Source organism: Moschus berezovskii, chromosome 20 (genome assembly GCF_049115385.1).
Source record: "Moschus berezovskii isolate FMDL1 chromosome 20, NW_MosBer_1.0, whole genome shotgun sequence".
Lineage (NCBI taxonomy): Eukaryota > Metazoa > Chordata > Mammalia > Artiodactyla > Moschidae > Moschus > Moschus berezovskii.
Genome location: NC_142479.1, coordinates 60,279,369 through 60,294,396, shown reverse-complemented (window position 1 = coordinate 60,294,396; position 15,028 = coordinate 60,279,369). Strand labels below are relative to the sequence as shown.

The following is a 15,028-nucleotide window of genomic DNA, read 5'->3' as shown; positions in this document are numbered from 1 at the left end:
TTGTCCCCTTCTCCTCCTGCCCTCAATCTTTCCCAGCATCAGGGTCTTTTCCAATGAGTCAGTTCTTCCCATCAGGTGGCCAAAGTACTGGAGTTTCAGCTTCAGCATCAGTCCTTCCAATGAATATTCAGTACTGATTTCCTTTAGGATGGACTGGTTGGATCTCCTTGCAGTCCAAGGGACTCTCAAGAGTCTTTTCCAACACCACAGTTCAAAAGCATCAATTCTTCGGCGCTCAGCTTTCTTTATGGTCCAACTCTCACATCCGTACATGACTACTGGAAAAACCATAGCTTTGACAAGATGGATCTTTGTTGGCAAAGTAATGTCTCTGCTTTTTAATATGCTGTCTAGGTTGGTCATAACTTTTCTTCCAAGGAGCAAGCATCTTTTAATTTCATGGTTGCAGTCACCATCTGCAGTGATTTTGGAGTCCAAAAAGATAGTCTGTTACTGTTTCCACTGTTTCCCCATCTATTTGCCATGAAGTGATGGGACCAGATGCCATGATCTTAGTTTTCTGAATCTTGAGTTTTAAGCCAACTTTTAATTTTAAATTTTTCTCTAATTTTCTTGAAGAGATCTCTAGTCTTTCCCATTTTATTGTTTTCCTCTATTTCTTTGCACTGTTCACTGAGGAAGGCTTTCTTATCTCTTCTTGCTATTCTTTGGAACTCTGCATTCAAACGGGTATATCTTTCCTTTTCTCCTTTGCCTTTCACTTCTCTTTTCACGGCTATTTGTAAGGCCTCCTCAGACAACCATTTTACCTTCTTGCATTTCTTTTTCTTGGGGATGGTCTTGATCCCTGCCTCCCATACAATGTCACGAACCTCTGTCTATAGTTCTTCAGGCACTCTATCAGATCTAATCCTCTAAATCTATTTCTCGTTTCCACTGTATAATCGTAAGGGATTTGAAATACCTGTTACTCCAGGTATTTCTTGACTTCCTACTTTTGCATTCCAGTCCCCTATAATGAAAAGAACATCTTTTTTGGGTGTTAGTTCTAGAAGGTCTTGTAGGTCTTCATAGAACTGTTCAACTTCAGTTTCTTCAACATTACTGGTTGGGGCATAGACTTGGATTACTGTGATATTGAATGGTTTTCCTTGGAAATGAATAGAGTGTCTAGGAGTCTCTGGTGGAGGCGTGGGTCGGCAGTGGCCTGCTGCAGGGTTAGGGGGACTGAATGTAGCAGTGTGTGCATGGGACTTTTTGAAGGAGGTTGCCATTATCTTCACTACCTCCACCGTGGTTTGGCCCCAGGTAAATAACATCCCTGGTGGCTCAGATGATAAAGCGTCTGCCTACAATCCGGGAGACCTGGGTTCAATCCCTGGGTTGGGAAGATCTCCTGGAGAAGGAAATGGCAACGCATTCCAGTATTCTTGCCTGGAAAATCCCATGAACAGAGGGGCCTGGTAGGCTACAGTCCATGGAGTTGCAACCCCACCCATCAACTGAAAATTGGATTAAAGATTTACTGATCATGGCCTCGCCCATCAGAACAAGGCCTAGTTTCCCCCTCAGTCGGTCTTTCCCATCAGGAAGCTTCCATAAGCCTCTTATCCTTCTCCATCAGAGGGCAGACAGACTGAAAACCACAATCACAGAAAACTAACCAATCTGATCACATGGACCACAGCCTTGTCTAACTCATTGAAACTATGAGCCAGCCATGCTGTGTAGGGCCACCCAAGATGGATGGGTCATGGTGGAGAGTTCTGACAAAACGTGGTCCACTGGAGAAGAGAATGGCAAACCACTTCAGTATTCTTGCCTTGAGAACCCCATAAACTATATGAAAAGGCAAAAAGATAGGACACTGAAAGATGAACTCCCCAGGTTGGTAAATGCCCAGTATGCTACTGGAGATCAGTGGAGAAATAAGTCCAGAAAGAATGAAGAGACAGAGCCAAAGCAAAAACAACACCCAGTTTTGGATGTAACTGGTGATAGAAGTGAAGTCCGATGTTGTAAAGAGCAATATTGCATAGGAATCTGGAACGTTAGGTCCATGAATCAAGGCAAATTGGAAGTGTTCCAACAGGAGATGGCAAGAGTGAACGTCAACATTTTAGGAATCAGTGAACTAAACATACCGCATGCCCCAGTAATTGTATTCCTATGTATGTTCAACATAATTGCATGCACTTGGGAACCAGGAGACGTGCAAGACATGTAAGAAAGGTCATAACTGCATTGTTTGTAACAGTTCCAAGCTGTGCGTGTGCATGCTAAGTCGCTTCAGCTGTATCCTACTCTTCTCAACCCTATAGACTGTAGCCCACCAGGCTCCTCTGTCCATGGGATTCTCCAGGCAAGAATACTGGAGTGGGTTGGGATGCCCTCCTCTAGGGGATCTTCCTGACCTAGGGATGGAAACTGAATCTCCTGCGGCTCCTGTTGCAGGCAAATTCTTTACCATTGAACTACCAGGGAAGCTCAGAATAGATAAATTATAGTGTATTCAAACAAGGGAATACTACTTAGCAAGATAATAATAATCTAGACAGCATATTAAAAAGCAGAGACATTACTGACAAAGGTCTGTATCGTCAAAGCTATAGTTTTTCCAGTAGTCATGTATGGATGTGAGAGTTTGGACCATAAAGAAAGCTGAGCATGGAAGAATTGATGCTTTTGAACTGTGGTATTGGAGAAGAGACTCTTGAGAGTCCCTTGGACAGCAAAGAAATCAAACCAGTCAATCCTAAAGGAAATCAACTCTGAATAGTCATTGGAAGGACTGATGTTGAAGCTGAAGCTCCAATACTTTGGCCACCTGATGTGAAGAACTGACTCACTGGGAAAGACTCTGATTCTGGGGAAGATTGAAAACAGAAGGAGAAGGAGACAACAGAGGATGAAAGGGTTGGATGGCATCACTGACTTGATGGACATGAGTTTGAACAAGCTCCAGGAGTTGGTGATGGACAGGGAAGCCTGGTGTGCTACTGTCCAAGGGGTCACAAAGAGTCTGACATAACTGATCGACTGAACTGAACTGAGCAAGAGGATATAAATGAATTACAAATACATGCAGCATCTTGGGTAAACCTCTCAAATACAATGTTGAGCAAAAGGAGCCAGACATGAGAATAAATGCTATGTGATTTTATTTACATTCAATTTTGAAAAAGCAGGCAAAACTAAAGATGGTGCTTAGGAATGCATATATAGGTGGTAAAGCTATAAAGAAAAGCAAAGGTGTGATTCCCATAACAGGGTAGTTAAGTTGGGGAATTGGGGTTGTGATTGAAAAGAGCTATGCAGAGGGCTTCTGGGATGCTGACAACATTCTGTTGCTAGTGTCTACTTAATAGAACTTATTAAACTGTGGATATATATTTGTATGCATTTTTATATAATGCGTACTCTATTTCACAACCAAAAAAAAAAAAGAATATGTGGGTTTGAAAAGAACCAGGGGTGTCCCTGGTGATTCAGTGGCTAAGACTCTGCACCCCCAATGCAGGGGACTTAGGCTCCATTCCTGGTCAGGGGACTAGATCCCGCATGCCCCAACCAAAGAGCCCTCGTGCTGCAACTAAGACCCAGCTCAGCAAAAAAAAAAAACAAAAAACCCAAAGGGAAGCTTCTAGACATGAAAAAAATGTATCTATTGAATGAAAACTCAATAGATCCTCTTCCTCTTCCTTTTCCTCCCCTTCCCCTCCTAAACAATTCAGTTCAAAAGCCATGGGCTGGGGCTCAATGACTGGGGGTGGGTAGGTGCAGGTGGAGGCCACAGAAAGTTGGGGTTGTGTGAGGAGGGTGTTGTGAGAAGTACACAAAACACTTCACGGTGCCCGGAACCTGGTATATGCTCAGCCCATGACAGTTATTATTATTGTTGTTATTATAGTTGTTACCTCGGGAAATGGTGAAGGACAGGAAAGCCTGGCGTGCTGCAGTCCATGGGGTCGCAAAGAGTCAGACACAAGCAACTAAACAACATAGTCATTACAAAGGAAATGTTGAGAGATGACAGAGGAGCCAGCAGTCACATCCTCTGATTCCAGCTGCATCTGCAGCCTCACCCACTTTGTGTTGACAGCTTCCTTGCTTTAAGTGTTCAAGACATATTACTCCTTTTCTACCCTGGGGCTTTCCAGTGCCTCGGGTGAGAGGCCAACGGAAGCCCATTTGGAATGCCCATATGCATCACCTCCTGGGGGCAGCCCTCAGCCAGTGGGGGTTGGGAACCGATGGATAAGTGCTTCTCACTCTCAGTTCTCAAGGGGATAATTCCGAGAGGCATTTTTTCACTCCACAGACAGTTCCAGTGGAATCGAGCCTCAGTTCCCCACAGCAATGCCCAACTCAACCTTACACCACGTTCTGGCTTTTCCTTCAGTCCCTCAGACCTGTTTGCTAATGTCCCTTCTGTTCCACAGAAGGCCTTTTCTCAGGCTCTGCTTTCAAGACTATCAGACTATCAGAAGGCTGGAGAAAAAAGCAGCCCTGATAAACAGATGTCCTCCCAGGATGAATGGCAACAAGGACTCTGTTGCTGGTGGTATGGGGAGTAGAGATAATCCTTACATGTTATAGCTTCACAATTACTGAGACTTTCCCTTGCAGTGGGGAAGAGAGCAGAGGTAGATAATGAAGCTCGAGGTTACGCAATAGTTCCAGCACTTGAAAGGCAGGAAGCAGTGGTAATTATATGGATTGTGGGTTGGTTGGCTTCTGCTAACTGCTTTAGAAGCTTTGCAAAGAGAAAATAGGCTGTCGATTCAGGGCATGCTGTGAAACCCAGGGACATACTGGACTTTGAGACCTCGGGTGGTCTTAATAGGATCAAATCCAGTTACTGGGGTGCTCATTATTCACCAGCCCCTCCCCACCTCTTGTGTTGGTTTCTTCTCTATTTCACTCTGGCTGGGCCCTCAAATAAACAGCCTACACCAAGTCCTTGCCTCAGGCCCTGCTTCAGGAAGGAGCTCAGGTTACTACATCAAGAGGTTAATGGTGGCCAAGTAACTAACTTTATGACCTCAAAGACTGAAGATTTCTAAGGGGAGCAGCCAATCTGTATGACAGGTGCTAAGGATGAGCATACTATGAATTGCTAGCCTTTTTTTTTTCAGTTCTTACTCTGTGCCCGGCCCTGTTCCACACCTTTTACGTTCATTACCTGAGTTAATTCTCACAGCAGCTCCATGATGTAGGTAATATTTCTCCCTGTCCCTCTCCTCTTTCCCCTACCCACTTAAGTGAGGAAACTGAACCCCAGGATTTTATGTAACTGACCCAGAATCACACAATTAGCACTGAGCCTGGATAGCCTCACCCTCAGCCTCTGTGATATACTGAGTTCCTCCAAATATTGTTGTTGTTCAGTCACGAAGCTGTGTCCTCCTCTTTGCGACTCCATGGACTGCAGCAAGCCAGGCTTCTCTGTCCTTCAGTATCTCCTGGAGATTGCTCAAACTCATGTCCATTGAGTTGGTGATCCATCCAACCATCTTATCCTCTGTCTCCCCCTTCTCCTGCCTTCAGTCTTTCCAGCAGTAGGCTCTTTTCCAGTGAGTCAATTCTTTGCATCAAGTGGCCAAAGAATGGAGCTTCAGCATCAGTCCTTCCAATGAATATTGAGTTGATTTCCTTTAGGATTGACTGTTTTGATCTCCTTGCTATCTAAGGGACTCTCAATAGTCTCTTCTCCAGCATCACAGTTCGAAAGCATTGATTCTTTGGTGCTCAGCCTTCTTTAGGGTTGGTCAAAAGTTCATTTGGGGTTTTCTATAACATCTTATGGAAAGAACCCAGACGGACTTATTGGCCAAGCCAATAAAAATGTCCACAGAAAGAAGGGGAAATTAAGCTCATGAATGCTGCTTTATGGCAACAAAATCCTCAGATTCGCCTGGACCTGTGTGTACAACATACCCCTTCCCACCCTGGATATGCATTCCCACAGCCAGTGCTATTGTCATTCTTTGCTGGGATTTAAGTCCCAGTTCAACCACTTACCAAGCTGGGGATGACCCTGTGAAATTACTTACCCCATCTAAGCCTCAATTTCCTTACCTATAAAATCAAGTTAATAATACTGGCCCCAAGGGTGTTACACAGTTAGTGTCTAATTAGCTGATAACTATGATTTTTCTAGTCAGAGGTCCATTGCTGAGAATAGTTAAGACTGAGGTTCAGGCAACCCCCCCGGAAGAAGAACATAGTGGAGCAATTTTGGCCAAGTTATTTTGTGTCCAGAACCCCAGAAATGCCTCTTGGCTTTATTGAACTTTACTTATAACTCCTGGGATGAGAGATTCAAACCAGAAATATTTTTGCCCCTCAAGTGGACTGAATGGTGGCTCCCATAAGTCCTAACACTTGGAACTCATGAATATCACCTTACTTGAGAAAAGGGTCTTTGAAGGTGTAATTAATAACTTAAGAATCTCAAGATAAGATCAACCTGGATCATCTGGGTAGTTCCTGAATCTACTGTGTGTGTGTGCTAAGTCACTCCCACCAATACTGGAGTGGTAGCCTATCCCTTCTCCAGCAGATCTTCCCGATTCAGGAATCAAACCGGGTCTCCTGCATTGCAGGTAGATTCTTTACCAACTGAGCTATCAGGGAAGCCCTATGAGAAAATACATGTCTGTTATTTTAAGTCAGCAGTTTGTAGTAATCTGTTACAGCAATCCTGGGAAACCAATCCATTTCTCACTTCTCCCCCAACTCAACTCTGGGCTGTCCTCTTGACAGAGAGCTGACTGGAAATGTAGCACGTAAAGGCACGCTTCTGACAGGAGCTAAATCTTGAGGACTGAGAAAGTCCACGGAAATCAATAGAAATGAATTTGCAGGCTTCCGGAAGCTAAGAGCAAATGTTAGTAGCAGTGGATAATAAATGTGTTCTCGTTGAGTGATCTTGCCTTTCTCCAGAGGTGACTGCAGGTACTGTTTTCTTCAGACACCTTTTCAAGGTCACCAAGTTTTGTTTGGGAATTCAGGCATGGTTTTTGCTTTGTGTGTTTGCTTCTGAGACTTCAATGGGCATGGGGATGAGGAGATAATTGTCATAAGCTTCCAGGATGCACTATGAAGAACACAGTGGTCAAAAAATTATTCTTTATTAAATGGTGTGGAAATAGGGGAAATGATCCTTGCCAAAAAATGGCAAAAGCATGTAAAAACTGTCATTAGTCAGGATCCCACCTAACAAAACTCTTGTCTGATGACAGGATTGTATGTACCTGAAAAAGCCAAAGGAATAGTGTTTAAGCATGAAAAGCAGCGAGTCACTTTGGTTAACTAGGTGAAACCTTTCGAAGTATCAATCAAGTTTGCTTTTTCTTTATGGAAATCAGCTTTATAAAAAGCATCTTACCTTGAGATGTAGCCTACATCGTTAAATCTCAGAAGACAAGTTCAGAATAGACATATCCGCCTTTAGAATTATTACTGTTTTCTGTAATATAAAAGAGAAAATAATTCAGTAAACTTAGGATGTTGTTGTTGTTGTTCAGTTGCTAAGTCATGTCTGATTCTTTGTGACCCAGTGGACTGCAGCATGCCAGGCTTCCGTGTCCTTCACCATCTCCCAGGGTTTCCTCAAGCTTGTGTCCACTGAGTCAGTGACGCTATCTAACCATCTTATCCTCTGCCGCCCTCTTCTCCTTTTGCCTTCAATCTTGGATATATATCTATAGAAGCTCTTTTAAAATTCTATTTTGGTAGCTGGGGGGCCTGATAAAACCAAGTATTAACTGTCTTTTTTTCCTGGACTACATTATGTGATTTATTCTTGAAAGCATTTTAGAAGTGCACTTGGATTGTTCTCTCTGGATTTTTTTTATGTGATACACTCCCTACCACATCCTTTCCTCTTCCCCATCCACCCACGTCCTGATGAAATTTATTAGGCGCTGTGGTGCTGGTTGCTATTGGTTTCCTAGAGTGTGCATGTTCCCCTGTTCATCCCATCCTTGGGTTCCTAAAGCCAATGACGGCCTCACAGAAACCACTGACCCATTTCAACTGTGTCTCCTATCCCAAACTGTGGTTCACTCTGATCTCTTGGTGCCACCTGCTGGAACACGGGGGCAGCATAATGTATCTCCTGGGAGTATTCAGCCCCTGGGTAAAAGACAAGAAACAGTTATTGGGTCTATGGTCCAAATCTCTGATCTCCTGAGGGCAGTGGCTTAGTCAGCTACCCTTGCAATGGCATGTCGCTTCTGAACTTTGCACAGAGTACTTACCATCTTGGGCACTGGAAACACATTGTTTTGTTTCTAAGCCTGGCACAGGTTTCTCATCTGTAAAATGGGGATGATATGATTTGGGAGTTAGTGGTGTTTGCACCAGACAGAGAAGATAGGTCACTTAGCTCTGTGCCTGAAACATGGCTGGCCCTCAGTCAGCATCAACACTGGCTGGGGTTGTTCTCATTGTTGGCCAAAGCGCTGGGTCTGTTTACCATAAAGCAGTAAATGATGCCAACTTTAAGAGGTGATCATAAAAGTTATTGGAACGCAATGTGGATCATTCTGAAGTGATATTAAAAAATAATCTCCAAGATATGTTGTTAACTGAAAAAATCAGGTGTAGAATAGCATATCTGTGACATGCTACCATTGCTACCATTTACTTAGATGCTAAAACACACGTAAAATATCTGTGGAAAGTGGGATTGAGTGCTGAGGCGGGAGGGAGACAATATACTCAGCTTCTTCAGTATTTTACCCATGTGTCTGTATGACCTTAAAAAATTTTAAAGACAAAAACCTCAAACCAACCAAAATCTCAAACGAAATTCTCTTACCTGTTTGATTTTCACAGACATTTGCATATATTCCAGCTTCCATGGGTATATTTCCGTAGACTCTGGGTGCACTATCTTTCATAGCTTTTCCTACGTAAGTTGGTGCAAAATCATTAAAATAAACCAATTCAGCCACATTTTTTTTTTCCCTGCTCCTCCACAGAGCAGAATTCCCCAAAGTTCTGGAAGAATGACCTTCTTGGGTGGCCTAAAGTGTTGTCTATTAAAGGGAAATTGTGGGCTCAGCTAGGAGACTATATCATCTGCTTCTTCAAGTCAGGCGTCCTTCTGATTTATTTTCTCAGATCTGCAAATAACACCCTTTGCCTATCAGATGGTGCTTGAGATGGCCAGAGATATCTTTTCTTTCCTTCACTGAAAAGAATAGCCTGTAAAAAGCTTCTTAATATCTGTAAGAGATACTAAATTACCCAACTGAGTTCCATTTAGCCCTGGCGAGTACTCAAGAATATTAATTCCACTTTTGTAAGATCCTCAGATTTTTGTAGGAAGAGAAGACCAATTTTAAAAATGCATGAGATGCAATAAATTTAAGAGGATTGAAGTCATATCAGCCATCTTTTCTGACCACAACATATGAGACCAGAAATCAACTACAAGAAAAAAAACTACCAAAAAAAAAAAACCTACAAACACATGGAGGATAAACAATATACTACTAAACAAACAATGAGTCACTGAAGAAATTAAAGAGGAAATAAAAAAAACATACCCAAAGATGAATGAAAATGGAAGCACAACCATCCAAAATTGAAGGGACCGAGCAAAAGCAGCTCTAAGAGGGAAGTTTATTGCAATACAAGTCTATCTCAGGAAACAAGAAAAATCATAAACAGCCTAACTTTACACCAAAAGGAAAGAAGAAAAGTTAGAAGGAAAGAAATAATAAAGATTAGAGCACGAATAAGTGAAATAACAACTAAAAACAGTAGAAAAGATTGATGAAGAGCTGGTTCTATGAAAAGCCAAACAAAATTGATAAACTTTTAGCTAGACTCATCAAGAAAAAAGAGGGCTCAAATAAATAAAAAATGAAAGAAGTGGGGGATGGGCGGGATTCTCCAGAAGGAGGGATGTACATATAGTTATGACTGATTTGCATTGTTGTATGACAGAAACCAACACAACATTGTAAGCCATTATGCCTCAGTTAAAAAAAAAAAAAAAGAATGCTTTTAAGGGACTTCACTGAGAATTCTCCGTGGAAGTAAATTACATATTGTCCAAAAAAATTTTTTTTAAATGAAATAAGTTAAAGCTGATAACCATAGAAATACAAAGGGTCATAAGAGATTAAAGTGTTAATTTAAGAGATTTAAGTGTTAAAGAGATAAACAATTGTATACCAATAAAACGGACAACCTAGAATAAATGGATAAATTCCTAAAATATACAGTCTCCTCACGCTAAATCAGAAAGAAATAGAAAATACGAACAGACCAATTACCATTCAATATAAAATGGAAGCAATAATCAAAAGACTCCCAACAAACAAAAATCCTGGACCAGATGACTTCACAGGTAAACTCTATAAAACATTGAAGAGGAAGGAGCCCTTCCAAACTCATTCTACAAAGCCAGTATCACCCTGCTATCAAAGCCAGACAAAGAGAGGGACTTCTCTGGTGGTCCACTGACTAAGACTCCAAGCTCATAATGCAGGGGGTCTGGTTTTAATCCTTAGTCAGGGAACTAGATCCTTCGTGGTACAACTAAGATCCCCCATGAGGCAACTAAAAACAAAAAAAGATCCAAAGTGTCACGCCTAAGACCTGGTGCAGCCAAAACGAACAACTACAACAGCAAAAACCCAAACAACAAAAGACAAACAAAGACACTAGAAAAAAAAGAAAACTACAGGCCATTATCACTGATGAATGTAGATACAAAAATCCTCAACAACACATTAGCAAACCAAATTCAACAATACATTGAAAGAATTATACCCCATGATCAATTGAGATTTATCCCAGAGATACAAGGACATTTTGGTATCCACAAATCAATCAGTGTGATACACCACGTTAACAAATTGAATAAAAGCCATATGATTATTTAAATAGATGCAGAAAAAGCTTTTGACAAAATTCGATATCGATTTATGATAAAAACTAAACAAAGTGAGTACAGAGGGACCATACCTCAACATAATAAAGACCATATATGACAAGCCCATGGCTAACATTATACTCAGTGATGAAAAGCCAAAAGCATTTCCTCTAAGAGAAGGAAGAAGACAAGAATGCTCACTCTTGCCACTTTTATTCACAATAGTTTTGGGAGTCTGAGCCACGGCCATCAGACAAGAAGAAAAAAAGGAATCAAAACTGGAAAGAAAAAAGTAAAACTGTCACTGCAGATGACATAATACTATATAGAGAAAATCTTAAAGACACCACCAAAGAACTAGAACTATTGAAACAAATAAATGAATTCAGCTAAAGTTGCAGTATATGGAGTTATTAATAATATACAGAGATCAGTTGCATTTCTATACACCAACAATGAACTATCTGAAAGAGAAATTAAGAAAACAGTCCTATCTGTACCAAAAAGAATAAAATACCTAGGAATAATATTACCAAGAAGGTAAAAGACCTGTACTTGGGAAACCATAAGACATTGATGAAGGAAATTGAAGACAGCACAAACAAATGGAAAGATACACCGTTCTTACGGATTGGAAGAATTAATATTGCAAATGGCTGTACTCCCCAAGGCAATCTACATGTTTAATGAAATCCCTGTCAAATTAACAATGGGATTTTTCACAGACTTAGGCAAATAATTCTAAAATTTGTTTGGAAACACAAAACAACCTATCCTGAGGAAAAACAAAGCTGGAGGTATCATATTCTCTAATTTCAAACTGTACTATGATGGTACAGTAATCAAAACAGTATGGGACTGGCACAGAAACAGATACATAGATCAATGAAACTGACTAGAGAGCCCAGAAATGAACCCCTACTTATATGGTCAATTAATTTACAAGGGAGATAAGAATATACAGTCAGGAAAAGACAGTCGTTGCAATAAATGGTACTGGGAAAACTGGACAGCTTTATGTGAAAGAATCAAACTGGACTACTTTCTCACACCATCTACAAAAATAAAGTGGATTAAGAACCTAAATGTGAGATCAGAAAACATGAAACACATAAAAGAGAACATAGGTAGTATGCTCTTTGACACTGGTCTTAACAATTATTATTTTTTTTTTGGCTCTGTCTTCTCAGGCAAGAGAAGTCTAAAAGCAAAAATAAATAAATTGGACTACATTAAGCTTGCACAGTGAAGGAAATTATCAACAAAGCAAAAAGGCAGCCTACTGAATGAAAGAAGATATTGCAAATGATATGTCTGATAAGGAGTTAATATCCAAAATGTACAAAGAACTCATACAGCTCAACATCAAAAAACCAAACAACGCAATTTAAAAACAGGCAGAGGAATTGTATAGACATTTTCTAAGAGGACAGACAGATGGCCAACAGGCACATGGAAAGATGTTCAAAATCACTAATCATCAGTTCAGTTCAGTAGCTACCATCGAAAAGGTAACAAGTAACAAGTGTTGACAAGGATGTAGCTTAAAGGAAACCGTTATGCACTGTTGGTGGGAATGTAAGTTGATGCAGCCACTATGGAAAACTGTATGGAGGAGTCTCAAAAAAAAAACACAAAAAACAATCCAGCAGTTCCACTTCTGGGAATTTTTTCTGAAGAAAGAGTTCATTGATGGATGAATGAATGGATAGCAAAGTATTTGTTATGTATGTATACGTGTGTGTATAATACACACACACACATATATATATAACTGATTATTCAGCTTTTGAAATGAAGGAGAAAAAAAATCTTTTGTACCACAAGGCTTGTGGGATCTTAGTTCCCCAACCACAGATTGGAGCCATGTCCCCTGCAGTGGAAGTGCAGAGTCCTAACCATTGGACCACCAGGGAAGTCCCCCCAAATGAAGGAAATTCTGACATGTATACAACATGAATGAACCTTGAGGACATTGTGCTAAATGAAAGAAGCTACCTACAAAATGACAAATATGGTATGATTCCATTTACATGAGATTTCTAAAATATATTCAAAGACAGGAATTGGAGTGGTGTTTGCCAGGGCTGGGAAGAGAGAGAAATTAATAGGGACTTACACTGTTTGACCAGAGAAGGCAATGGCACCCCACTCCAGTACTCTTGCCTGGAAAATCCCATGGACAGAGAAGCCTGGAAGGCTGCAGTCCATGGGGTCGCTGAGGGTCGGACACGACTGAGCGACTGCACTTTCACTTTTCACTTTCATTCATTGGAGAAGGAAATGGCAACCCACTCCAGTGTTCTTGCCTGGAGAATCCCAGGGACGGAGGAGCCTGGTGGACTGCTGTCTATGGGGTCGCACAGAGTTGGACACGACTGAAGCAACTTAGCAGCAGCACATTGTTTGACAGGTACAGAGTGTCATATTTGCAAAGTGAAAAAGTGGATGGCTGGTGATGGTAGCCCAGGAGTGTGAATGTACTTAATGCCACCCAACTGTATACTTCAGTTCAGTTCAGTTCAGTTCAGTCGCTCAGTCGTGTCCGACTCTCCGCGACCTACTTAACAATGGCCAAATTGGTAAATTCTATTGTCATGCATATTTTACCACAATTTTGAAAAATAATTTTTTTAAATTAAAAAAAAGGTAAAAAGGTATTACAAAATTTAAGACAATGACAGCAGAGCATTAAAATGTCTTCTTAGCACAGGCCCCATGTGACTGCACAGGTAACACGCCCACAAGCAATCTAAATAGGGAAGGCTTCACCAGAGAAAAGAGAACTGTGCTAAATGTGAACAGTTCAGGAAGTCCTTCATTATCTTCTCGTTTTGCATCTTTTCCTTCTCTTTTCGTTTTCTTCACATCCCATTTCTGATTCTCCTTTCCCTTCCTCCTTACCTTCTCCCCTGCTGTCTGTCTCCAAAATCCAGGGAAAGTGAAAGTGTTAGTCACTCAGTGGTGTCCGACTCTTTGCGACCCCAAGCACTATAGCCTGCCAGGCTCCTCTGTCCATCGATTCTCCAGGCTAGCATACTGGAGTGAGTAGCCATTCCCCTCTTCAGGGGATCTTCCCCACCCAGGGATTGAACCCGGGTCTCCTGCATTGCAGGCAGTTTCTTAACTGTCTGAGCCACCAGGGAAAACGATGGCAAAGCTCCTAAGGAACTTACTTGATTTGTACTTTGGTAGCATCCAAAATGCCAGAATTAGGATGATTACTATTAGCACCAGTAATAACCCCAGAAGCAGGAGCTGCAGGCAGAATGGACCGCAGTCTCTTCCTGGAAGAAGAAGAAGACAGCATTCACTGGTCACTGCACAACCTGCTTTTCCAATGATACTGAACTGTGGCATGTTCTGGAAAGGTCGATCATGACTGTCTCCCAAGTTAGCCAAGATACCATGAATCCTGGGTCCCTGCCCTATGTGGACACCTGCAGCACCTGAGAATTAATTTGTTAGTGAAGTTCCTAAAAGTCATACCAAATCCATCTTACACCAACGGTCATTTACAAAGAAAAAAAAGCATAGCATTTAGCAAACAGATTATTGTCTACATCATTAGGATCATAAATCTGAGAACAGCCTGGTCATTTGTCAGGCAAAGTCTTTAGTCATGTTGGCATGATCTATGTTACCCAACAGGTGTCACTTATTTTTGACTGTAGGCAGACATTGTGTTAAGCACTTTACGTGCATTGCCTTATGTATCTCATTGGTATTATTCCCATTTTACAGTTAAGTAGATTAAGACTCAATTAAGTAAAGTTCCCATTTTACAATTAAATAAGAGTCCGTGACTCTTCTAAGGTCACACAGCTAGCGGTGATTTGTAGGTAAAAGGCTGACTCTGGGGCCTGACTCCAACAGGCTTCCTGACTTGTTAGAACTTACTGAACACCCAGATGTGGGCTCTGATCTTCTGGTGATGAGGTGTTTAATGCCCTTGTGTGCCTATTACCCTTGCTAACCTAATTTTTTTTTTCTCCTCCCACCTTGACCAGTGTCCCTTCATCAGGCCAGGTTTTTATTTTTTAAATTTTGTGGCCATGCACCATGCGGGGTCCCAGTTCCCTGACCAGGGATCAAACCCATGCCGCCTGCTTAGGAAATGCAGTCTTAACCACTAGATGGCCAGGGAAGTCCCTAAGGGCAGGTTTA

At 41.4% G+C, this 15,028-nt stretch overlaps 1 protein-coding gene across 4 annotated transcripts in view; it reads right to left on the bottom strand.

Annotated features, from left to right (window-relative positions):
- Nucleotides 1-15,028, bottom strand: part of MILR1 (mast cell immunoglobulin like receptor 1) — a 66,247-nt gene that overhangs the window by 2,845 nt on the left and 48,374 nt on the right. For 2 of the 4 annotated variants that reach the window (XM_055408220.2, XM_055408218.2), the window contains 5 exons: nucleotides 14,038-14,148; nucleotides 8,792-8,881; nucleotides 8,229-8,285; nucleotides 7,996-8,103; nucleotides 7,355-7,435 (listed from right to left, as the gene is read on the bottom strand). In XM_055408220.2, the coding sequence (XP_055264195.1) occupies nucleotides 7,383-7,435; nucleotides 7,996-8,103; nucleotides 8,229-8,285; nucleotides 8,792-8,881; nucleotides 14,038-14,148 (419 nt within the window). In that variant the 3' untranslated portion in view covers nucleotides 7,355-7,382. Of the gene's footprint in view, nucleotides 1-5,302; nucleotides 7,221-7,354; nucleotides 7,436-7,995; nucleotides 8,104-8,228; nucleotides 8,286-8,791; nucleotides 8,882-14,037; nucleotides 14,149-15,028 lie in introns of all 4 variants that reach the window. The other 2 variants (XR_016035550.1, XM_088829226.1) reach the window with 2 other exon arrangements.